The sequence below is a fragment of the Aquila chrysaetos genome, chromosome 10, assembly GCF_900496995.4.
Source record: "Aquila chrysaetos chrysaetos chromosome 10, bAquChr1.4, whole genome shotgun sequence".
Classification (NCBI taxonomy): domain Eukaryota; kingdom Metazoa; phylum Chordata; class Aves; order Accipitriformes; family Accipitridae; genus Aquila; species Aquila chrysaetos.
Window position 1 is genome coordinate 38,546,990 of NC_044013.1, and position 26,261 is coordinate 38,573,250.

The 26,261-nt window shown below is 38.1% G+C and overlaps 1 protein-coding gene across 2 annotated transcripts; it reads right to left on the reverse strand.

Moving 5' to 3' along the window:
* Positions 1-186: 186 nt before the first annotated feature.
* On the reverse strand, positions 187-26,256 carry SLC6A4 (solute carrier family 6 member 4). 2 transcript variants are annotated; one of them, XM_041126752.1, is made up of 15 exons: positions 24,264-26,256; positions 16,874-17,095; positions 16,040-16,658; positions 15,173-15,307; positions 14,066-14,285; positions 13,515-13,653; positions 12,996-13,130; positions 11,019-11,122; positions 10,184-10,311; positions 9,711-9,823; positions 8,784-8,915; positions 7,523-7,622; positions 7,048-7,148; positions 4,886-5,053; positions 187-4,125 (listed from the first exon to the last, which is right to left on the reverse strand). In XM_041126752.1, exons 3-15 carry the CDS (start codon positions 16,500-16,502, stop codon positions 4,051-4,053), a joined length of 2,013 nt encoding a protein of 670 aa, XP_040982686.1. In that variant the 5' UTR covers positions 16,503-16,658; positions 16,874-17,095; positions 24,264-26,256; the 3' UTR covers positions 187-4,050. The 2 variants fall into 2 exon arrangements, with proteins under 2 accessions (XP_040982686.1, XP_029884462.1); XM_030028602.2 differs by lacking the exon at positions 16,874-17,095 and having other exon boundaries at positions 24,264-25,104.
* Between the last annotated feature and the right edge of the window lie 5 nt (positions 26,257-26,261).

The window sequence follows — 26,261 nt, forward strand, 5'->3', positions numbered from 1 at the left end:
TTCTGTTGGAGTAGAATGAAAGAGTATTTAGCAGTGGGCCAAGGTTCAAACACTGAAGGAAATCCTCTGCTTTTTGTCAGAGGCCTTGTTGGTGTAGTAAACTGGACTAGATATTCTGCTTTTTCTTGGAATTGAGTTTTATCTTTGTTCTTCCTGTAAGAGAGAGGCACAAGAGACATCTAAAGATGGCTTATGAATATTAAATTTATTACAATAACAGTTTACAGTACAAGGCACATACTGATGACTTACAATCAGCTTGCAACACTTGTAACTAAACAACCGCATAAATTAATACAGGTTCATTATGTACAAGTTGGAGGGAATACTTAGTTCTGTACAGCTAAAACTCCAGTTTAATTCCCTTTGCTTAAAAGGCAAACATGGTCCTAATTTACCGGTTTCATAATTTCCTTTTCACTATTCAGAATAGAGGGTAGGATATACTCATGTGATAGATAAGCAGAAAGTGAGCTGAAGAGAAGGAATTTGTTTGCCTCAAAACACTTTTAATTGCAGTGCAGCCCATTTGGTATCAATATAACTAGCTTTTTTACAAAAACAGTGTTTAATGTATGGCTACTTGTTGAGCTACCTGATAAATACTGGTTACTCTAAATGTTTTCAGATGGATATGTAAAAGGAAGAAAAAAAGAATCAATGATAATAAATAAATGAAATAAATTTTTCAATATTTCAACCACTTGGCTAAATAGAGATACTAAAAAATGAACTTATCATGAGAAGATTTAGAAAACTTGAAACCAGCATGCCATGTAACAAAAAAAATAATGAGGACTGAACTGCCCTGCAAGTTCAGCTTTTATAGAATGAAAACATGGATATATTTTATCTTTGTATTATTCAGGGAAAAAAAAGCCTTTTTAATCCACTTCTGGAGGGCTTCCTTGCCTCCTGTTCCCATAAAGACCTCAGACTGGATTATCCTAGTGAAAAGAGAGCAAAGGTCTAACATCACAAATGATCTGGACAGTCTATTTCTAAAAATATTTTTCCTGTGACTTTGCATGTCTACATTGCGTTTTATATCTTCAAATAATTTTAAAAACTTTCACCCTTTCTCAGTACATCTGTACTTGGAGTGCATTATTCTCATTTTTCAGCTGAGAAATTCAAGCTGAGGGGCCTTGCCCTGTTTTGCACTGTGACTGTTGCAGGGCTTCTATTAATATCAGGGCTTCTTGGTTGACTTTTAATCCACTAGAAAACAGTGGCATTTCTTGGGAAGTTGCTGAGCATTCTGTGCTAAAACCACCCAGAGAGACAATGTCGTATATTAGTGTCTTAAAAAAATACAAATGAAAGATGCATCTTTTGTTGCCATTTCAAATGCTGTTATAAAAGAATAACAACAGTAGTGTTGCACACTAAATAGCAGTGATTTCTGCAGTTACAACTCTGCAAATTATTCCATTAGAAATAACGTTCTCAGTTTCAGTTTGTTTGCAAGGGCTGAAGAGAAACTTTGACTTTGATACAGATAATGCCATATTTAACTCAATCATTTCTTTTCCTACCTTCACCCTTTCCAATAAAAGGTAGTAGAATTTCTGTTTAAAGAGGCTTTTGCAAGTGGCTATACTTAAATGACCAAAAATTGGAACTGTAAGTTTTGTGTTGGTTTGAGGGGTGTGTGGGGTTTTCTTTTTTTGTTTTGTTTAATGAGCCTAGCATGAAACACTATCAAGTCTGGCAAAAAAAAAATCCATTTGTAAGGTTTATCTATTTAAATACTTATCCATTTAGGAGGAAGCATATCTAGCATTAGCTGAACACTAGTCTGAAGAGTGAAGAAGCAGGGTAGGGTTTTCTCCTTTATTTCCCACACTTTGATATTGGATAGATACGAGTACCTCATTAATCTTACATTGACATTTCATATGTATTTTTTCATTAATGAACTCACAACAGAAAATTTAATTTAAAAAAAAAAATCAGTGATTTTCTGATTGGCAACTTAATAACTAAGTGGTTTTCTAATATTAAAAGAATTCCCAAACTGTTCCTCTTTTCCTTACAATGAAGCCAGTTTTGGAAGTAGTTTTCAAATATACTTGAGGGATAAGCTACAAAACTATTTCTTGTGAGTAACTGTCCAGTAAGACAGATTTATTATGTTTTTCTAGTGGCAATGAAAGAACATTCCCCTTTTAAAAATAGTTCAGGAGTCTTTTTATTTGTAGTTCGAAATAACAGTCCTTGTCCCTTTTAAGTTATTTCCTTATTAGAAGCTGGGCTTGAGACCTAAAGTTAAGTAAACTCAAGTCAATAGCTGAAGTGTAAGAGGCCTTCCTCCAGGAGGTGTCTGCACACCTAAGGGAGAAAAACCTTGGCAGAAGTGATTTCAAAAGGCAAATCCACCGTCACTGCTTTCCTCTAATATGGTAAGTTCTTCATACTGATGTAAACTCTTCAACAGGTTTCTTAATGCCTGCTGCTATGAATGCGTATATAACCTTGTTAATTTTAGCAGTACATTACCTACGTAGACTATGAGATACAAAAGAGACTTTTATCCTCTATTTTATTTTACTTTTGTTATAATCTAGGATGTGGTAGAGTAAAAATACAATGCAAGTTCTTACATAAATTATGCTTACTTAGGTTTATCTGAACTTCCACGTAACTGCAGCAGAATTATTCCTCCAACTGACTTGACAACTGCAGTCAGTCTGAAGGGCAGTTACATTTGGAGAGCATGTGTATGCATATAATATAAAGAGGTTAGTGTGTGCATGGAAGTTCATTTGTATATCAATGCCTTGAAATTTAATATAATAGTTCTGATGAGAATCAATCCTGCTGAACTTCACTCAACTTCTTGTTAGAATAAAATTTCCCCTCCTTTTCTTCTTCAGGGTGAAAACCAAATGTGCTCACATTAGAATATGAGTTAATAAATCTTCAAAGTAGGTTTTTATAGTTTGTTAAATGTACGTTTGTCAACCAGCCAAAAGGATTATTCTAAACTTTAGTTCTGTACTAGGAAAGAATAGAAAAAGTCACAGGCTGCAGCAAATTTTAGCCATGAACTTAAATTTAAATAAAAAACAAAAAGCAGAGAAGCAGATTTTTAAGATTCCACTTTTTGGCATCAGAACTCAAAAATTCATTGCTGGTCTGTAGTTTCTTTACGTGTAAGTGTTAGGTCTGTCAGGACAATGATTTTGTGAATATTTAGATTAGTTATGAAAACAGTATAGTAAGTGCCAGCAACTTAGGTTCTTGTCAAGTAACCCATGATGAGTTTTTGCAGCTTAATTGGGTCTAAAGGAAAGTGAAGGCTACAACATTACAAAAAATGCTTTTGTAGTATTTGTTATGCAAGAAACAGTAGAAACTGTTACCATCTACAAAATGCAGGAAAGGGAGGATAATGCTATCAGATGCGTGTGCTAATGTATGCAGAGCTGTATATAGTGCTGCTCAGGATTGTTTCCTCTTCCTCTGTCTACTCTACTACAAACCTAGGGAATTTACTAATTTTTTTTCTAGTTTATAAAACCCTGTGTTGCTTGAGTAATGTATGGCTATCAGAAATATTTTTGTGTTTTTCAATGTAGTTTAAGCAATTAGAACCTTAGAAGCGAATATGACATTGCCCAGTACGAACGATCACATTGAGGAAGATACAGGAGTACTGCCACAGACTTGGGATTCTACACCTAGTCCTACCCGCTGATACTCGTACTATAGTGGCTTATGCAATCATGCACACTTTCAGACAGCCCCAGTGCCCGTGCATGGAGTAGTGGTATTCTCATGCACACAGCCATCCTCATGTTTCCAGAACGAATTAGTTCTCAGTCAGTTCAGTCTGGTTAGAAGTGCACAGTAGATTTCATTGAATTGCTTGGATAAATGTGCTGGAGGCATCACGTTTCCAAATGCCTGTTGTCAGTGATGCAACCTCCACAGAAAACTCCTCCCTTTGTTGTCTCAGCTGGAAACGTAATTCTTTGGGTGGGAGAGTGTGGAGAAAGTTATATTTTATGCTCTCCCTCTCTTCCCCGCAGAAAACAGGTCAGCTTATACTGCATTCATGCGGATGTCTCCAAAAGGAATTTCTGTAGCTGTTTCTGGAGTAATGCTTTTCAGAACACGCTGTTGGAAAGAAATCAGTATTAGAAATTGATTCATTTTAGAGGTAATACGTAACATGACAGCCATTTGGAAAGAGATTCGTAATAAAAATGTGACTTTAGTTTGAGTTACACCTCTTGAACTACAACACAAGGATGTTTCAGGCTTCTGTTACCTCAGCACTATGAAGATGTAAGGTGCTAAAGTGCACAGCATTATTTTTTAATTATTTGTAACATACAATTTGAATCAAAGTTTGACAGATGTTGTATTAATGCTTTAGGACTTTGCAGCTTACTTGGATACCCTGAGCCAACTGAACATACTGTTTCTGAACTGGTATTTATGTGCACTTACAAGAAAGCCCAAAAATGTTGTCACAGGCTGCCACAAATTTATGGCAGAGAAATCTTACTAAGTGTGGGAGAGAAAAAGAAACCTGTTCTTACAGACATATCCAAGGGAACCAATTTTTCACTGCCTCATTCACATGATACTGTCTTGTGTGATTTCTAGGAAAAGCCTCCAGTTCACCAGAGCTTAAAAAGAAATACTTGATTTAATTTTTACATGAATATGTCAATGGCCTCAGTAAGATCTGGGGAGATTTGTGAATTGCTCAGAATGGGCGGAAGACAATTAGTGATCAGCTGGCTAGGAACAGAACAGCAATGATCCTCAAGTCCTGGGGCATCAGACCCCAGAAAAATCTACATGTAATGTTTCTAGGAATCACCTCCTTCCCAACAGTCAAATAGAAGCAAGAGAGCATCATGGATACCTCCTTAAGTGTTCCTGGAGTGATGATCAACCGATAAACCATGTAGATTGGAATACACATGACTGAAGAAGTTCCTATGCAATAACCCACTACTGTAGTCCAGTAGGGATAATTATAATCAAAAAGCCGTAGCTCAGGAGGATTGGACAGAAAGCTGCAAGTGACAAACTGAAAAATAAGATAACAAAGTATGAATACATGTATTTTGATGGCACAAATTTACTTAAGGGAACTCTATCCCAGCATAGCATTGAACTAAAAAAAAAATTAGTAGGACTCAAGAAGGATTAAACATGTCAATGCTGAAAAAATCCTAAATGACATTAGTATGGATTTAAAAAAAAAAAAAAAAAAAAACATAACCAAAAAAACCCTCAAACCACTTTTGGATATCGAGACTTTCCTTCAGGAAGTGTATAAGAGCTTAGGAGCTTTAGAGTATAGCCCAACCAGTAACTGAAAGGAACTAGGTAAAAATTCTCCTATGGATTGCTTATTCCATAAATACACGTTGTGGTGTTTCTTGCTTAAGAAGCATTAAGAGAGAAAACTCAGGACCACACTTGTACATTTAAAGGATAGAAAGATGTTAGATGGACAAAATCAGAGTGATTGGTACCAGTGTGCAGCATTTCATCCAGTTATGCTTTTATTGAGCCCTATAACTTGATTGCAGCTAAAGCACCCCTTCCAGAAAGGCATCATCTTAATTTTAAGCCACCAGAAATGGGAAGTGTACAGTTTCCCTTAGCTACTTGTCCTGTATTTAATCATGATCAATGTCAATTCTGCTTTGTCTGAATTTAACTTGCAGCTGCTATGTTGTTGTTTTATGCTGTTCTTTATTGGGTTGTAGACCCTTTTAATACTCTTTCAAATATGATTAAAGAACTTAACCTGTGGTAATCACATCAGCTTTCAGCTTTCTCTGTGATAAGCTATACAGATTCTGTTTTTTCACTGTTACTTATTTTCTACAAATTTTATCTTTTCTGTGATATTTTTCCATAGCATTTTGGATCTTCAGTAGCTTTGACAAATGTTAATACTAGTTTGGATATAGTATTCTGTCGTCAGCTCAATTAATGCTGTCAGATCATTTTCCTGTGCGTATCCTTCATGACTGAAAAATTTCTTGTGAAAGAACAAATACTTTTAGTTGAATACTACAGGAGTAATATTTGTGACTATCGTTGGAAGGATCTCTGACTCCATTTTTTCCAGAGTATCATCAGATCAGGATTACCAGAAACATTTCCATACAGAAATAACATACTACCTTCTGGGCTTTCTTTATTTTTTAGTTTACTTTCCACAAAGAATACGAATAGCTCTGCCTAGTAACCACATCACCAGAGCTGTATTCCTCTCTGCTTATTTTACTTTTTTAGGATCACGAAGAGGACAGTAGTATAAACATTATTTGTGGTGTCACACTTACTTATAGCTTTTTTTTTTTTGCCTTTTTCTAGGAGTAATAAAATGAAAATCTGTTAATTGTGCATTGATTATTACAAGTGTTTTGAATTCACTCTCTAGGTCTTAAGTCTACATTTTGTGTTTCATAAACTCCATCTTGACCTGCTCTGCTCCCACTAAGGGTAGTAACAATAAAAGGTAGTGTGAACTAATTTTGGATCAGGAAATGAACGCTTTATGTTAAAATGTTATTAATAATACTAGCAAGTCAAACATTGGGACACTATTTCCAATTCTGAATTACAGATTTATAAAGGTTGCAGTTAATTGCTGTAAATTTTAAGTGAAATATTCTAAAGTCGTCAGTCAGTGGTTGCTGAGACAGTATATTCACTTGTCTTGGTTTTACTCCCCAGACAGTAAGTTTCATCATCATCTTTTATTGCTTCATTTTGTGCAGGTAAATAGTAACTTTGTTCAGCAGAGGGAAGGAGGGGAGTTATGCAGAACCCACTCTTATTTAGCTAGCTCATCTACAAAAATCCTTATAATGATTTCGTAACAAAGACCTTGCAGCATTTTATTGGGTTTTTCACTAATTGAGCCTTTTTAGTTTAACAAGAATTGTTACTGAATAACTTCACAAGAAGATTCTGTAATTAAGCTTTTGGAAGTCTACGTAGCTGCAGTGTTCAATGGTAATTTTCTTGTGCTGGAAAAAGCAAGCTATAAAGAAAACTCACCAGAAGGAAGATGGGACTAATTGCTACCCAGCAAACTCGCCAGTACCAGCCTGGGGTAAAGCCTAGCATTTCTTTCACATCATTGCAAAACTGGGTGATGCCTGTGGAGACAAGTGGGAGGAGAGTGGCAACAGCAGATGAGTGTTTTGTAAGTAGATGCACAGCATTTTGTATGCATAGCAAATTCAGAATCCATCATGAGAGACTTGTTTTGTTCCTATAACTCTTAATTACATTAAATCCTTAATTATCCTGAACTGTAGCTCTTGTTTCTTTTAGATGTCACTGTACTTCTGTCAGAGAACAATTAATAATAATTCTCACAGATTTGGTAATCGGTGATTTTGTAAAAAAGATTTTGCAGACTTTTTCCAGAGACATCAGTGATCTTGTCTGCAGAAACAGAGGAAATGCTACACTGCAGAAGCTCAGAAGTTTGGGTTAGCATTGTTTGTCAATGTGGCAGTAGACGTACCGTAGAACCAGGCCACAGCAACTGCTTCCAGAAACACGACTGTTAGGACAGCTGGACCAGTGGCGTATTCTTCAAACAGCTTTACCACATACGCACCTCCCTAGAAAGGAGATCATATTGTCAGTGAACCAAAGATCCAGTGACGGAAATCCTGTAATACTGTTGTTCATTACTGCCTTCGTCTGGACCAGGGCATTCAAAGATGGATAATTCAGTCAGTTCTGTCGCTTTGTGGCTGTTCCTGCCAGTGAAATCCTTGAGCGTACTCTGCTGCTGATCTGCTCGCTCTCTGTGAACATATTTCACCAGTGGGGCTGCCATGCAGAAAAGATAAAACTGAATTGCTGGCAGTTCTAGCTGGGTTTTAATGAACAAATGAGATTTGATGGGGATTGATGGGATGGCTTTTTGCATGCCTTCTGTGATGGCATCTTCTTTCTCCAACTTAAGTTATAGTTACTGAACAGGAGATAAATAAGGTGTTACTTTGCTTTCTTTCCATGTGGGATCTAGAATCATGAAGGAAGAGGGCATTGTGTCTTGGAGAGGAACTAAGTCTCCTTTTACAGCAAATGCTTCAAATGAGACGGAAGTTGCACATAAATGAGCAAGTGGAGGGAAACATGACAGGAAAGCCAAGTAATTTTTCCTTGTCCCTTATGATCATTACACTTATTATTCAAAATGTTGCTTGTTGTGAAAATGAAATCCCGCAAGCCCCACAGAGACTATTTGGTGCAACCGTTCATGATTTCTGGCCTGATTTGATGAGGAGGATCCAGGAAATTGCTAGAAATTTTTGGAGAACAGCAACAGTAAATTGCAGCATTTTCTAGCAGATGATTTTTTGATCATTCTTTTTAAAATTCAAAATACATTTCAAACATTGTAAAAATTAAAATAATAATTCATATTAAACATGGAGCTTTTGAGAGCAAGAACTAAACCACATACAAAATGTGGAAGGTTGTCTGCTTACTGATTCAGCAGTTGGAGCAATAATGTCATTTATGATGTCATTTATGATGTGTAGCACATTAAGAGTTTTGCTGAATTGCAATAGATCATTTTGCAACACATTTCCTAGTAAGAGATACTGTTCACATTCATTACAGGTATAGATTTCTAATGCATAAAGAAAACAGGTTGGAGATTTAATCTGATTTCTTGAAACTCTCTTCAAAAAATACTACCCTCTCCAAGATGTCATTTGCAGGAAACTGCCAGTGAGGAAAGCTGAGGAGTGGGTAAAAATACTTACAAATGTCAGGGTTGCTAATGACCCCAAAAAGCAAACGATGGTCAGACCAAGGACAAACAATTCCCTGCGTTTGCTCCAGACATGCGGGAATTCATCCAGTACTCCAGTAATCACTCCCTCTAGCCCTGCAAACTGAAAAGCATGGAAAAATCACTGGAAAATACAGGGCAGTTTTACCTGCTTTAAAGTATGTTTCAATGCTTAAAGGAGCTTTAAAGCATTGAAACACTGGTGCTTTATTCTGCTTGTAGAGTTGATGTGACTGTTGTTTAAACAGTCTTTCTTCAGAACTTTTAAACCCTTTAAGGTGGGGATTTAGTCTTCATGTATCTGTAGGAAGTGCTTATCATCCAGAGGAAATACTATATTACAAGTAACAGGATGCCGATAAGTGGTTGGCGGCTCAGTAGAACCAAGATTGTGAAATTAGCCGAGTTTAGCCTTCCTGGAAGGTGCTGATTCTCAGGCTGTAAAAACAGGCTCACGTGGCAAGTTTTTAGAACATCTCCTTTTCACAGTGCTGTTGAGAAGGCCATCTCAAGTTCCCACCTTTTAAATCCAATTAGTGTGAAAAAATTGCAGAATTTAGTAATTGCTTTGTAAGTTTACAACTACAAGGGAGAAGGAGCCTGGAAGGCTGCATTCAACCAGGAATTTATGAATCAAGGGCTTTGGTTATGTTTCCAGGTCTGTTACTAATTGTCACAGTATGACACTGGCAAATCATTTAAGTTTATTTGGGCCTGTTTAGGTCAAAATTGGAGTAATAGTTGCTGTCTTACGGAAGGCACATGGAGATGCCAGTCCTGCTTTAAACCCTTTAGTGACGGTGCAAGATTTGTAATTCTGTTTCTTCTGATGTTTGCGGGGGTAAGGCCATACACCAAGTATCTGAGAGGTCTGCTCTCTCGCATACTGTTTACTCACCGTGCTGTCTAATCCCAGCGTGAGTAACATCAGGAAAAAGATGATGGCAAAGAAAGTGGAAGCAGGCATGTTTGCAATGGCCTCAGCATACGTAATGAAGAGAAGGCTGGGTCCTGATATTAGAACAGAGAATTAGGGATACTTGGTAGCGCACTACTGCTGCGAGGAAGGAGGACAGGCAGTTTCACTGTACCATGTTGTCTTCCAGGGGAAAACTTCTCCCCCCCCAGGCTATTTTGTAGTGTGCAGTTACCACCATGTCTGTGAAGCTGCATGCATTATGACTTCTATATGCTGTCTTTATGGAATAATTTTTAGCTGTACAACAGTGCCTTATCATAAAGTAAGTCAGTATCCTGAATTATATACTAAATATTTTGCATAATTTGGGCTGTTCTCAGTCTAGAAGATAATATACAAATATATTCTATCTTAGAAGCAGTTTGAGAGATATGTACAAAAAGTTAGCCTACCAGTATCTTTGGCAACCTCTGATACATCTTCATTCCTCATCTCAGCCATGTATCCCAGCACAGTGAAAATGACAAATCCAGACACAAAACTAGTCACACAGTTCACGGTACTGGTAACCAGAGCATCTCTGCAACAGAAGACCTAACTCATATCAGGGAATCAGCACCTGCTAGAAAGGGTAGTTTACTACCAGATGGGGTGAGTTAATGATCTGGATAGACTCCTAGAAAAACTAGGGGAATACAGTGAAAAAAACAAACAGCGGATTTGAAAGAAAGAGGAAAAAAAAAGCATAACTACTTTTTCTTCAGCTTTAAACAGATGTTGTAACATTAGTCTGACCCTGGATTGAATGCTGGATGTATACTGGTGTTTTAAAAAAATAGGAATTACTATAGGAATATTAAAGAATTGAGAATTTTACTTTACAAGTTATAAAAGAGTTTTTTAAGATAACAAGGAAACAACTGTAAATTGCCATTCAGCTCAAGACTCTAAAGTCATCTCCTAACTGACTGCTGAGATTAAATAATTATGATATGATTGTTTGGCAGGGGTTTAATCCAATTTTTTGTGGCAGGTTTCTACATCTTAGAATCCTCGCTGTAATTGGTAGAGTTTATCTTTCTTTAGGGTAGGCACAACAGAGAAGAAATGTTTTAGATTGCAGGTTCTTTCAATAAGGACTTTTGTTCTGTTACGCTTCTGTCTGATTTCTAGGTACACAGGTCTGACAATTCAGTGCCTTTCACCAGCACTGTGTTTCTTTTTCATAAATACCCACAGTTATATTTTAACAACTCAATTTTACTTATAGAATAAGGTAGAACTCACTGGTAGCAGTTGTTATGGAATTTGTTGTAGCTGGCATAAGCCAATAGGACACCAAAACCTGGACCAAGGGAGAAAAAAATCTGAGCTGCTGCATCCACCCAAACCTGAAAAATATTGAAAATCAAGAAAAAATGACATGAAACAGATTGAGTGAGTTTGGCATATACAGAATATCACCTAGGCCTACAAAACCGTGTTTCATGAGTCTGCCTATATGCTAGTCCTGGTCTAACAAACATTTTGTTAAGAGAGCATGTTGAAATATGAATATTTATTGTAGATCTGTGAGAGTTGTAAATATCCACTATAATTTTAGTGCCTATGCAGTGCTTATTGTATCTCTTTACACTGTTTTAAGTACTCACTGGCAGTTTCACTTCTGACAGCATCTTAGATTAATTCACAGTGATTTGCCTGTAATCAGTTTAACACAAGTTTTGCAATGTATAGAGAACTTTCTAGCCATGATTTTGCAGTGGGCTTGGCCCATCTTCCTCCAAACTCTGTGTGCTGTGGAATAGTCCTATGTTTGGCTGTGTGTCCTCCAGGCTAAGTAGTAGATGATCACTGCCCAGATTTTTCCTAGATTTATGGAAATACATTTGACAGTGTGGATGCAGTTCTAGTCCTTAGGACTCGATTCAGCTTTGTTGTAGCCATGACAGATGCAAGCGTGATGATCTTGTTATGAAAAGCCTGTTGTACTTGAAAAGTGGCCACAGCCTTAATGAGTAGCATTTGTAAAGTACAGTATCATTTCTCTTTCTGAAGGTGAAAGTCCTCATTCATTTATCCTCTTTTGATTGAAACATGGAGTTCATTACAACTCACTTCTAATATTCTCTTCCATCGTGTGAGGCCGTCCTGTATCATTCACAGACAGAGCTCTGTCATCGTCCAGCACACAGATTGCAATCTGCTGTCCTCACTTCAGATACATCCAATACAATATCAATGCCCTTTATTGCTTTTTCAGAAGATGTGGTCCCTTATTGGAGATGCTGCTTTATCAGAGACTGGTGCCTTTTCATTTCCTCTTCATTCAGAACTCTCCATATCAGCTGGGCAGCAGCAGACTTGCAAACATTAGAATTTTTAATCTTTGTATTTGTAGTATTTATTGCTTTGGGTTTTTTCCATCACCCTCCTCACTAGACACTTTCATAGGCAGAGAAGTAAGTGCAGCCTTGACCTGATGGACTACTTGTCATCCACAGAGTTCAAAGCTGAATCAGATACTGGAATGTCTGGGGTTTGTTGTTTAGCTCAGTCTTGTCCTCATTCCTCCTTTCTTTTCCAATATTGGTGGTGTATGCAGGCCTAACTTACTTACTCCTTCTCCACATGCACTTGATTACTGAGTCATGTTTTAGTTGGTGGCTACAGAGAGTATCCTTGGGCTTATCTGCCAAAGCTTGTCACAGGATGGAGGTCTGAAGTTTCAACTCTAGTAACCTGCATTACTTAAATACGGGCAACTGTGAACACCGTTGGGCTGAGGAAAAGCCTGCCCAAGTGTGTAATGATCCCCTCACGGCCAAAAAACCTGCAGCTAGACCAGTTGTTAGGGCTTAGTAAATTTAGTTTGCTCAGTGTGACTGTCATAGGTAAAGGATTTTGTTGCAGTATAGCAGCTATCATAGCTTCTCACTCAATGTCAGGCTGTTCACCATCTTCCTGGCAAAAAACTGTTGGGTCACTTGTTTTCTTTCTAATCATATCACTAATTCTATTCAACTACTGTATGGGAACCCTAATATTAGTTCAAGCTAAATTCATGGTGGACTCATAATCTTAAAAAATCTTTATAATTATGGAAAGAATAGTGTGACTGTTTCAACAAGAGCATGAAGTCAGGCTTTTAAGTCCATGCTAAGACATCTGTTTAATCATGCTCTATGCTGAAAATAGACATTGAAGTATGTACTTGCTGATAGGCTAAAAGCAAATCTCTACCCTTTTATCATGTTTTTTTACCTCAGTGGCCAGGAGTTTCTGCCAGTCAGGTTTTAAGTAGTAGAGGACACCTCTCCAAGCCCCAGGCAAAGTCGCACCTCTCACTAGCAGGATAAAGAGTATGACGTAAGGGAATGTGGCAGTCACCCATACCACCTGTGAGGGAAAACAGCAAGACAGCATTTGCCATGGGTAGAAAGTTAACAGGTGATAATGAGTTATTCTTACTGTAGCTCTTAGCATTTATAACATCTTCATGTGAACTTCTCAGAATGTTTGTAAACAGGCAGTTTGCACATCTATACCCACATTTTCTCTTGGCAGGGTTGTTGTCCGGAGAACAGTGGCATAACTTACTGTTGTTACATATTACTTGGTTGACAGTGGCAGCCACTACAGTAAGTGCTTCCCAAATACATGAGCCTATAATCCCTGTCATGAAGACAATCTGAGATAATTCTCTGTCAAGTTAATTGGCTCATTTAGAACTAGTGCTAGACTATACTGTACCAAGTTGATTTGTCTTGCTTTTGCATTCACCTTGCCAGATGTTTTGACCCCTTTCCAGATGCTGAAGTATACAATGGTGAAGATTAACAATAAACAGAGGGTCAATTGCCAGCTAATGCCCCCCAGGTCATCCAGCCCATTGGACCTGTGCACCTGTAGAACTTGGCGGCTGAAAGAGGAAAGAAAAACACAGTATAGGTATTTTTTTAACAAATGCTTGTGTTAAGTATGCTTTGTACAGTCCCATACTGTGGTCTCAGCATTACAAGTAGTCCTGAGGCCTTGTTAAGTAGCCTTCAGAGTCATGTAATTTTGGATTTTTTTTAATGAAGAGTTTGATATTAATGGTACACCAGTGATGGTAAGTGATGACAGCTGACAGCGGTTGGGAACCTCTGATCTAAAATATAGAGTACCGTCCCGTACACCCTAAGCTTACATACGCCTACAAGTATTCAGTTATTTGAATAGTTCAGAAAAGGGTACCACTAATAAACAGCCCTGCTCCCCCTCCAAAGAAAAGCTTGCTACATGTTCCACCATTCTGTCCAATATTACTGTCCTCACTTACATGCACTTACGTATAAAATTCTTCTGCGGGAGAGATGGAGTGCAGGGACCAGCTGACATTGTCCTTGCTGAAGTAGTTAGTGCAGTTGCCTGTGTTCCAAGCATTTGTGCAGCTAGTCCATGGCAGCTCCGCCGTGAAGGAGGATACGAGGTAGTAAAAGGCCCAGGCCATAATGGTGTTGTAGTAGGAGGCTACGTAAAGATCTATTATACAGATGGCAAAGCCAATTCCTAGTAAGGCAGGAAATAATTACATGAAGTGAGTATAAGTTTTAGGCCAAAAAAAAAAGTAAGGAATTGGTTATCACATCAACTACAATTAGTAACCGTCTAAAGCCGCTCTGCAGGAGGTACACATACCCTCTCAAGTGTTTACAACACTGGAATTTCTTGTGGCTTCGGAAACACTCAGGGTCTGATTCCAAGAAAGCATCCTTAATCAAGACAGAACATGCTTATATTTTTTTTTTCACGTGTTGCTAAATTCCTGGAATTTAGAAATAGGCATCTTGCACTCAGTAAATAAAAAAGACAAGACCAGAGCTATAACACTGGGAGCAAGAGTAAACAAGCATATAGAACAGGTCCTTTTACTCTAGAAGGCTCTGTTGTAGGATAGCAATTGACAGGCCAGGCTGAAGATGGGGAATCATTTTGTTGTAATAGAAATAGTCACTCTTTATTCTTTCCTGGTTTATAATTTTGCCTTGGATTCAGTAATGTTGCACTTACTTTATTAATTACATTTTTGGTTTGTTTGTTTGGTTTTTTTATATTTCCGGGCTTGGGTCAGAGAAAGTGGACTGGCCTCTATCTAATCAGTTTGAGAGTTGCACATCATACGTGTGTATGAGAGTACACACACACACCTGCAGGTGTACATAAAGTTTTATGAAAGCGTTCTTTGTAAAGCCAAAATCTTGTGTAGAACAAGCCTTACTTTGTGTCGTGGTTTAGCCTCATACTAGCCACTATGAAGAAAATTAACTCTACCCCAGCCAAAACCAGCACACTTTGTTTTATGAGATTTTCATATTATTTTCAGAAATTTCACCTTTATAGGAAAATCTTCCAGTTAGTCAGAAAGTTCCTAGGAATTTTCCATTTCCCTTCTTTACCTTTGAATATAGGACATATTTTTCTCCAAATTGAAATACACCCATTCCTGTGGTACTGTCCTAGTGCTAGTTCCATATAGAAGAGAGGAATCCCTCCAAAGATGGCCATAATTGTGTAAGGAATGAGGAATGCTCCTGCAAGAAAAAAAGCAGATGATTGTAACTCTTCATAGGACTTCTCTTCCAACAGTACCAGCACTCCATAAACAACAGTTCCTTTTATCCCACAGGGAAAATGCATATTCCCTCCCTAGCCAGTGTGCCACACTGATCGTAAGAGTATCTACTTTGCAGTGTGAATAGGAAGCAAGACTCAGGCCAAACTTCTCATGTTCTGTAACAAGTATACATAGGATTCATCAAGACTGTACTGGCTGCAGTGGATACAATTGTGAGATGGGCTACAGATAAAATCATTAACTTCTTCAGTAAAATGCCTTTGTTACATCAGGGAGACAAAAGTGCTTTCCAGGATCTCCTTGATTAGATTTATATTTTGGCTGATATGTCAGTGAGTCTAAGAGCTAGCATTCCTGATGAGTTGGTTTTGACATGTTGGTTTATCTGATTTTAAAATACTCCTTGGGACAGGGATTCAGTCTTTTCTCTTGGAAGGTGGTTCTGCACCTAACTGGCTCTCAGCTTCTAGTTGTACTGATTTTTTAGATCTTGCTAAATAGTTTTTCTTCCATCTTAATGTGTCTAGTTATCCTATCCCAGTATTTAGGTTTTCCAGTCTGCTTGAAAAGTTAAGTAATTTCCCCTTGGTCATTTGTTATATATGATATTAAAATAAGCCACTAAATCATCCATTCATAAGCAAGGAAGTTCAGCATTAAGGAACAGCATACAGAACTAGTCACTGACCTCCTCCATTTTGATAGCATATATAGGGAAATCTCCACACATTTCCCAGATCCACTGCATATCCAATGACAGAGAGTAGAAAGTCAATTTTTTTACTCCAGGTCTCTCTGTCTTCTAGCTCCATCAGCTGCTGCTGGCCTTCTGCTCCGCAGGTGGTAGAAGTGGTGGTTGTAGTGGTGGTTGTGGCTGCTGGGGCAGTGCACTGGGCATCTTCCACCTCTCCCATTCCATTGCAGGGAACAGAGCTCTGAACCCCTGAATAACCGTTTGAGATCTGAGCTGCCTCCCCTTTTTCTCCCTGGCTGGGATGGACTTTATTGCCATCCTCCACTAGCCGTAGGGCAGATTTAGGGTTCCTGACCAGAAGTCCGTTCTCTTTACAGTCTTCTCCTTCATTACAGTCTGAGACATCTTTCTTGGAAGTCAGCGGCTCAGTCTCATTGCTTGTTGCTTTTTTTTCCATTTTTTCCAAGATTTGTTCTGATCACTTGCAGACAGACAGCAGCACAGAGTCCCCTTGTGGCTTGTCTTCCCACGCTTTTATTCCCAGTGTATTCCCAACACTTTTAGAATTCCTCTTCCATATTTAAATCCATCAGATTGAAGGCACAAACACCATCTAAGAAATTACAAATAGTTAAAAATCCATTACAGGGCTTACTGATGCTGGTAACTTTCAAGTTAGAACTGACAGATTCTGTGATTAGAATACTTTCGGAAGTAATTAACCATGACAGCATGCAATGTGAATCATTTAGCAGATAATCCATTCAGGATTTTGTACAGAGAAAGGAAGGAAGCAATCATCCTCTTCTACAGCAGAAGTCGGTGTACCTGGCTTATAACCTCTCAGGCAGATTTGCTGGACTTTGTGCATTGCTGGACAACTCACAGGCAGACACAGTCCTGCTGTCTTCTGGTACCACGTTCTCCCTCTGAACACTGGTTTCACAACCAGGGAGGTTGTGGGACTCCCAGTTTGCAAAAATGAGGACAGAGTTTAGTGTGGCTTGTATTTTCATTTTCAGTTCATCCTGTGACTTCTACTGGCAATTTCTAGATTCACCCAGTATGAAGGGAAAAGAATTAATTCAACGAATATGAGATAACAATGGGTATACAAACTACATTTCATGACCACCTTTCTTCAGAAATCCCACAGTGTCTCCTATGTTTAGCAGCAGACCTAGAAGGCTTAAATGAAAGGTTAGAAAAGTATTTAAATCTCAGTGGTTTGCATCAACTAACTTTTGAGGCTAAGTCAACACTAATAACAAGGAAAAAAAGATCAGGAAACTTCAATTTGATTGTTTTGAGTAAGAACTAACATATGGGTCTAGAGGACAAAACACGTCCCCAGTTTTATTTAACTCGTCGGGGAAATAAAGGCATCTTTCATTCTGTTTGCATCTGCTAACATGGTAGTTCCAGCCCCGGGAAGGGTAGTGGGCACTACTCCTGTGTTACTGTCCACCACCAGCAAAAATGCAGGCACTGGGAAAATCCCTGGCTTTACCTGTCCTCTTTATATGTGCTAGAAGTGTAATCCAGGGGAAGTAAACCATCCCAAAATAAAGAAAAGGTATAAAACAATTAACTTTTCCTTCAGAACAAAAAGAATTGTGATTCAGCGGGTCATTTGTTCAGGTAATGTAAATGCCCAGCTGCCTTTACTCAACAAAATCTTGAAATAGGAGCTGATCCTCTGTGCTGTAAATTCCCTGGGGTAGTAACCTTGCTTTATAGCTAGCAAAGTGTTACACAATCTACATGATGCCACTCCAGATTAAATTATTATAATTACATCCAATTTTTCCTTTTCAAAGTATTTTACCACAGTAAATATCATTGTCACATCCTAGCAGAAGAATAAGCATTATTTCACTTTTAACTGTTGAAAAAACTAAAGCAGAGAGATTATTTTCTCATCACTAGAATTTGCTCATTGCCAGAGCTCTTAAAACTCAAGTTTTTCCCAGCTTTCAGCCTTGTGCAAAGACAGTTTGTTAAACCTCTTCATAAACATTTATCAGTGCAAGCATAAAGACAACGAAAGTTATTGAGCTCCAGAGCAAACAGGAGGATGTTCTCGAGATAAAAGTCCCTTGAAGTTGTTGTTTATAACTTTCAGAAATCTCTAGTTCTTCAGGCTTACATTCTGTCTATACCCAGATAATGTTCTTTTCACCATATAGCAAGCAGTGCATCATTAATGCTGAATTCTCAGAGGAGCAGTACTTTGCTACCTTTAGTTAATCATCCACAAAGACTGAAACATCTTCAGCGTTCCAGAATACTATGGGAAAGAACAGGAGTTTCTGTTTTACCTGCAAGACTATAAAACCTGAATGTCTTTGGAGTCCGAAACCTTCCAAATGTCCCAGAAGAGCTTATGGAGATGAAAAGAATCCTACCACCACTTGTGGCAACATAAAAATCCTAGGAAAGGCCACAGCCAATGCTCCCCTTGTATAAAGCATGTTAAATATAAGATAGGAATATGGAAAAGTAACCTGAGCCCTTCTGGACTTTACACCTCTTACTCATAAATGGGAAAGCAGTAAAGGATGTTGATTTAACTGCATTATCTCATGAGACTGAATTTTCCATACCTGAGATTTAAACTCTTACTGCACTTAGGTACTTCTTGGCACTTTCTTCACTGAGGAAAGGTCATTGAATTTCTTGTTGATTTCCCAGATCTGTGACAATCAAGGTAGTTGTCTTATCCAGATCTAAGCTCCTTCTGGTCTTCTGCAGACCACAGGAAAGAAATATCACATTATTTGAAATATTTTTGTAGAATTTTCAGTAGTTTGAGCCTCAAATATGCAAAATGATTTGTGAACTTTCAGGGGCTTCAGCTGGAATTTGAACTGTTCCTTTCTGAAAGAGAATTACAGCTCATCAGCTACCCTGGGAAATCTCTGGAGTGATGGACTCTACAGCTGTGCGGTGGTGTTCACAGTGGCATAGTTGGCACATGAAAACAGAACAGTTACAGAATCAGATGATTTCATTACACTGTAAAAAACTGTGGGAGAATGTACTTTTTCCACCCTCTTGTTAACAATTCAAGAAAAAAATATCTGAAGGAATTGTAACTGCTACAAACAGTGTAACCAGCTACAGAACTAGAGCTTTTGGGGTTGGGAAGTATGCTAGGACCACTAGGGAAGACATCCAGGGGAAAATTACGCTATAGTGAAGGATTTTGCCCACCGAGGCCTCTTTGTGCACCGATCTCTCAGTAGTTACAGGTGCTAGAATGACAATAGTGAATGATATAAGAAATGGCAGTTTATTACCTATTTTCAATCTGAGCTGTTGCAAAGGTTGCTTTTACATAAATACACATTGCCTCCTTATCACCAACATAATTAGTTACAGAAGAAAGAAAAAAAAAAAGAAGAAAGATAGCTGTGCCTTCATTTTGTTTTGATCCATATTTTGTAGAGATGACTTTGCTCCTTTGAGAAGCACTAAGCATCCGCGCCTTTTCTCTCTCCGGTAGCTCTGAACAGAGGTAGTTCTAAAGGGCAGTTTTCATCTCCGTAATGCTGTGCTGTCTAGGAGCATGTGAAAGGTGCCATGCTGCCAGCCCTGTAAACTGCACTCCTCCTAACACAAAGAGTGACTAAAGAGGAGTGACCCTCAGCTCTGCTGCGGAGAAGGACCCTGGAACAAGGCAGCATGTCCTCCACAACTATTCCCCGCTTTGCTTGTTTGTTGAAAACACTGGGATGGATAATTGAAGACATGTGTTTCTATGAGCTTGGCTGAAGCCACCAACACAGTTCACATAAGCCAAATATTAATTAAATTATAATTTTTTGTTACTCCCACACAGAGCTAAATTTGAACCAGCACCGTAGATGTAAAAGGCCTGTACGTCCCTTGATGCACAAACCCAACTCCTTTGCCTCTATCAAAGCAATCCTCAAGGATCATCCCTGTCCTGGGGTCCGGTTCCTTCCTGAGCAGGCAGGTGCACAACTGATGTATCATCGCCTTGTTTATTTCTTGAGGCATGCAGTGACCTCTCGTGGCAGTGTGGGAATCCCTTTCCTTTAATGCTCTGCCATCTAGTAAAACAAATCTTGCCAGCACTTTAAAACAAAATGATTTTCCTGTTCTCTGTATTTTTTTAAAGGAGGAGATTGACTTTAGTGTGTCTAGGATATTAAAACAATTAGGTTGAGGTGCAGCAAATACCAGATGCTTCAAGGGAGGCAAATCTTAATGCTTCAAGTCACCTGGAGATTATTTTATTTGAGGTGGGGCAGCACTGACTTCCTGAATTCCTCAGCACAAGGGCTTGTTCAGCCTCACGGTGCATGACTACAGAAGTCATTACTTGTGTCCAAACGATCAAATACATTTTAAGTCGCAAAGCTGCAAAATTTGTATATTTGCATATATTTCACTTCATACATATTATGTTCTTTTTCATGTGCTAATTTGATAAACCAATGCTTGCTGGAGTACCAGCCACTCACTGGGTTACAGCTGCATTCCTGTAGCAAAACTCACATTACCGCTATCACTCACGCTGCTCCTCCATCTGCCTTACGTCTGTCCATTTACATGCTAGCACTTGCAAAGAATTAAAGTACTTCAAACTCTTAAGACAAAAAGTTAGCCTACAGTGTTGGCAAACAGAAGCAAACATTACGATGATTTCTGTTAACTTGACCTAAATCTCACTTTTATCACAAAGTATTTAAGACTGTTAAAATTATGTAGCTGCTTGACTGCATATTATACCTTGCAATAAAGATGCAGTTCACACAGGCTGTTGCATGTAAATGGAAAGAGTCCAAGGAAATTACTTTTATCTAGAAAATCAAGCGAGAAGTTTGTATGACAAGATAGAAATCACGTATCCCACACAGGTAAAAGCTGTGGTTTTTATCTGTAGGTACTGTTCTCACCTCTGAGCCACAGCATCAACCATGAACCTCCGACAGCCACATACCTGGGTGTTTCCAGGTACTGGACTCTGATAATGTAGCAGTAAACATTTCTGATCTTCACCTGTATCTCCTCACACAGTCCTAATCTTGCCTTTTGCGCAGGAGTGGAGGTACGCGACCTGGATGACAGTGAGAACCTCGTAAAGATTATTCCTTTTGGCAGCATTTTGTGGGCTAGCACGTTCCTGTTTTGCTGCATGTGTGGTGTGAAGGAGTATAGAGGCTTCATATTTTTCCTCTGATTTCACACAAGCCAGGAGTAACCTTTTAATCAAAGTTATTATGGGATAGCTCAGATGCTGCCATACTGTGGGGAGTTGTTAGAAAATAAAAATTTCAGCCAGTTAAATCTTGAAACTAGATTGCACTAGATTATGATGAATTTTACCTGCTGTTTGTCATATATGAGTCATATTTAGAGTTCATAATGCAAAAAATTAATGCCTTTTGCTTTTGACTGTGTTCACGTACACTAATTTCATTAACAAATTAGTACCTAGAATGTCCTTTTCTATTAGCTTGTTTCCATTAGGCGAGCTGATAGCAAGTGTGACATTGTATTTCAGATTTCAAAAACTGATATTCATAAAGACTTAGTAAGATACAGAGTCCCAGCTTTGTTAGGGCTGCTGGTAACCACAGAATCAGAAGTATTAGGTACAAAGCTGATACAAGCTGATATCTAGACCACCACTCAACAACTGAAAACTGATTTCTTCAGGATTTTTTTTAGCTATGCTTCTCTAGTCTAGTTTAAGAGAATCAAAACTGACTTTTGATAAGGAGTGATCAAACCCCACTGAAATTAATAGGTCCAGTAAATTATTTCCACACATAGCAGGTCTGATCCCAGTGCCAGTGATTTTAAATATAACTGGATTGGGTACTTCTGCACATTACTGTAATTTGTGAGTATTTTGTAAGAAACTTGCAGCATGTAGATGACAAAAAGGATCCTGTATATGAATAATTGCAGGTCTCCAAGGGCTTGCTCACATTCTTAATAAAACAGAGTAGAACTGTACTGGACAAGTAGTCCCACTGAGACAATGGCCCTTCTGGGAGAATAAAAGGCTACTTACCAAAGTGAGAACGGCATAAGCAGTGAGCTTTCTCCAATTAACTCATGTATTCCCAGATAAGGCTAAATATAGGTAAGATGTGAAAATAGTGCTTCTGAAAGCAATAGTATTGGGGGAATATAAGCCTGTACTGTAAGTTTTATGTCATAATCTTGTCCGTGTTTGAGTCTGAAATTAAAAAGTTAGCAGGAAAGAGAGATTTTACCTTTAAAAATTTGTTGAGAAGACAGACGCTGCATTGTAGTGGGAATGCTGCCAAATTTATGACAGTCGCTTAAAGAATGGAGGAGGGGGGGAGAAAATGCATTTTATGGCTTGAGAGTGTCCATATGTAGTGCAAGGAAACAGATAAGCTTAGAGGGAATGATACTCCTTTTGTATTCTTCCTCAAATTATTTTTATAAACTTGAAGGAAGAGTCATAACACAGCAAATACCACCAAATAGAGCGCTGTTCCTTAATATAACTCTGCACCGGCAAATTAATGGGCACGGTGTTTCAAGTAAAAGACCTGTTCGCAGATTCAAGTCAAAGACTGGCTGCACATATATGCCAGCATGTATATGGTTATGTTTGTGATGTTTTTACATAAAGAAAGTAAAGAAACAGTCACCCTTGTTTCCAGATGATGTTTCTTTGAAGGAGGCTTATTAATGGCTATCTCCAAATTACAGCCCCTTTATCCAGGCTCCAAGTTCTACTTATGTTCTTTATGAAACACTTATCCCACAGACAGGCTTCATTATTTTGTATAAGTTCTATAAGATACAGATTGCCAGATCAACAGAGCTGCAAATACACGGTTTTGGAAAAGAGTTAAAACATTAGGATCAGAAAGGACACCAGATACAGAATGAACTTCTTTTTTAAGGCTCTTAATACTGTTCCTAATGAAAACTCGGCGGTTTATATTTCCATGGAGGAAAGCAGGAAGGAGCTTAAATACACTGCACATTTCCATGTGTGGGAATAATTTAGGGGTTTTATTAAATTCCAGTTTTGGGGCAGTTTTTCTTGATTTATATATCCATTTGAAATTCATCACACCCTGTCCAATCAGGAAATGGACCCACAACAATCATTTGCTATATTCCAAGTTTACAAAGTACTCTCCAAGAAAATTACAGTCAATTCACTCATCAAAAGCACCAGAAGATGAAGCCTAAGTGTATGAGACCTTCCCTGGTAAAGTGCCTGACAGCTAACAAGCCACATTAAAAAAATTCCACAATGTTTTCAAGAATCCAAATCCATTAAATGCACAATCCTTTTCTCCCCAGGCTTTCTTAATACATCAAAACATGTTTTCCATGACTATTTATATATTCAGTTACATTGCATTCCTCACTTAAACTTCCATATTACTTAGCAAACTAACACAGCAAGCCAGTTGATTTCAGCAGCAAACATGATTGACTATAAATATATCTATGACATACTCTTCAGATTTATTACTTACAATAAATCTGTCCCATTCAGTTAGATAATTTACTGTGCTGGAACAGTTTACCTTTTAAAAATATAACTTAACATGGTTAGTAAAGCTTACTTTACTCTTTTAAAATAAATAACAGCTTGCATTGATTTTTTTTTCTTCAGATTCTGCTTCTTTCCTTTATTTTTCCTTATAGTTTAAAGCTTTTTTGTAAATTTTGAATAAACTTTACATTCATAATGCAATTACGTGGACTGCTGAATTTCAGATTGTCATAACATGTTCTGCTACAGGCATTTGACTCCCAACATTCATAACTGCTGGACAAGTGCCTGAACAAGATGGAGTAGAGCATATAACATCAAAAAAGCAAGAAAAAGCATTAAAAGTTTAAAAAAAAAATCAAAGCAAACTTTCACCAAAAATCAATGTATCTTTTTTTCCCCCCAAAGCTTTGTTAGATGTACATTGTCCCGATGTTTTAGAAATTACTCTAGAACATTAAAAGTTAATTTAAAATGAAACAAAAAGTATTATACATATTGTAGACTGTCATTAGTGTTTCAGATTTTATAACCAAAGTGGAAAGAGGCAAAGAGGAGTGAAAGTTAATGAAACTCTAGTATCTGCTTGCTTCAGAAGGTAGGCTCTGAAGACAGCGTCTAGGAGTCTGTCTGAATTTCATAAAGTACCTTAGATAGCAGAGTGTTAAAAACAAAATTATAAAGTACCTGTCTTTCAGATGGGTTTGAAGCGCTTTCCTTGGTGTTATCCAAGCTCGAGTAACCTTCACCCACATTTACTTCAGAATCTCGGGAAGTCAGCCTGTGGGCAACTCAGCATCTTGGTGAGGTTTTTGTACACCAATCCCCCTCACATGGTCTGATTTCCAGATAATCTGCTGCCAAAGAGCTCTTCAAGAATTTTTGCGTCACTTTAGTCAAATAAACTTTATGTTTCACCAGGGCTGCAGCTCAGTTTTCCTCCTAGAGGTGGGTGGCTACATTTGTCTGTTCTGATCAGTTCAAAAGAGCAGGATCCAATGAAGGCAGAGTGAGAAGGAGGAAAGCTTTTCTGGTAAGGGACAATTTTACTGGCTGTTATTACAGCTGTAAATAACAGGATGGTGATGATGATGGAGACAACAAACGGGACGGAAGTTTTGAGGGAGTCAGTAAATTACAAGTTTGCAGGTGGGTCTGTAGATTACAGAAAGATAGCAAGGACTGGGGTATTATCACAGTAAAAGGGCTTGGAAAGAATAATTGCTATTGCTGACTATTTACATTATTTTAATAAAGAAATAAGGTTTAGTTTTGTTTTAAAGGATTAAGCACAAGTTCTTTAAAAGCGTGTTGCTGCTTCAGTAAGCTCAACAAGTAATTTCCTTTCTTCTTACTACTACTCAAAATATCTCACTCAAAATCTGACACATGCTTTTTCTCCAGCTTCTTTCATCCAGGATTTCTTCATTCCTAGACTTTACAATTTGTTTGTAAAAAGTCATAAATCACAGGTCAACAAAATAGTGCCATAGTGCCATAGTTTAGGTGGCAGATTTGGGGGGGGGGTGTGGTGTGGAAAACCAGAATGGGGACAAATAAGAATAGCTACAGCACTTTTGCTGTAAGGGGTTGCCAGTTTTCAGAGACTTGTTCCAAACAATTGAAAAGAAAACAAACTCTTAAAACTGAAAAGCATAGGGATATAATTAGCACTTTCCTTTTTCTGTCTTCTGGTCCCTTAATGAGAGCAGCAGTCAGCCAGCAGCATGTCTTTTGCACCATCTCAAGGATAGCTCAGGTATTGCAATTGCAAATATTAAGGAAACATATTTAAATAATTTTTGCTTTCCCATTAATTCTTGTGGGCAATACATTAGAAATGTTTTGTCAAATTAAGCTTGTTGTCTTCAGTTGTGTTAGAGATTCATTGTTCTTTTAGTGAAAATAGCAGTATCTAACTAGTCTTCTCTCTGCTGTGCTGAATTCCCCTCCTGTACTCTTCTTTCCAAAATAAACAGTTTTGGTCATGTTAATCTCCGCTTAGCTGCAGACAGGAGAAAAACCCCATAAGTTAGTGTCCTCGCCTATTAAATCACACACAGCCTTGCCCTTGTTTTGTCCTGTTCTGAAGGGTTTGCAAGGACAGATACTATCATGCCTCACTCGCTAAACCTTTATGAAGGTCAAAGTACAATGTTTTAATGTGTAAGTAGCCATCTGTGGATTAGACCCCATGCTTTGGATAGCAGGGTTTTTCTTTCTTGGGAGGTGGGAGGACAGATGGTACAAGGAATTTGTGCCTTCCCTTTCATACAAATTTCCAGCTCACCACTGCTGGGAGAGTGGAATGGATTTTCCAAACTCACTTTTTCTACCCTCTTAGAAGAAATAAATTCTCTCTACTTGGGGTCCTTCTGCTCTTTACAGATTTTTTTTTTTTTTTAAAGTTTTAGAGGCATCACGACCTTTGTCTGAGGTTCTTCTCCATCTTAGTCTCTGCTTAAGTGTAGGTTCTTTTAACAAGTTCTGAAACACTATTGCATACCATTCATCTTGGTCAACACTTGCAGTTAAATTGCTTTCATCTGCACACATCAGTGGCACCCAATGTCAGTACTTAGTTATTTTTGTAGGGCATACAAAGCTGTAATGTGAAAAACAGCACATTAAGAACACAAAACCACCCTTCATGAATTATCCTGGCCTTTTTGTTCAGTTGATTTT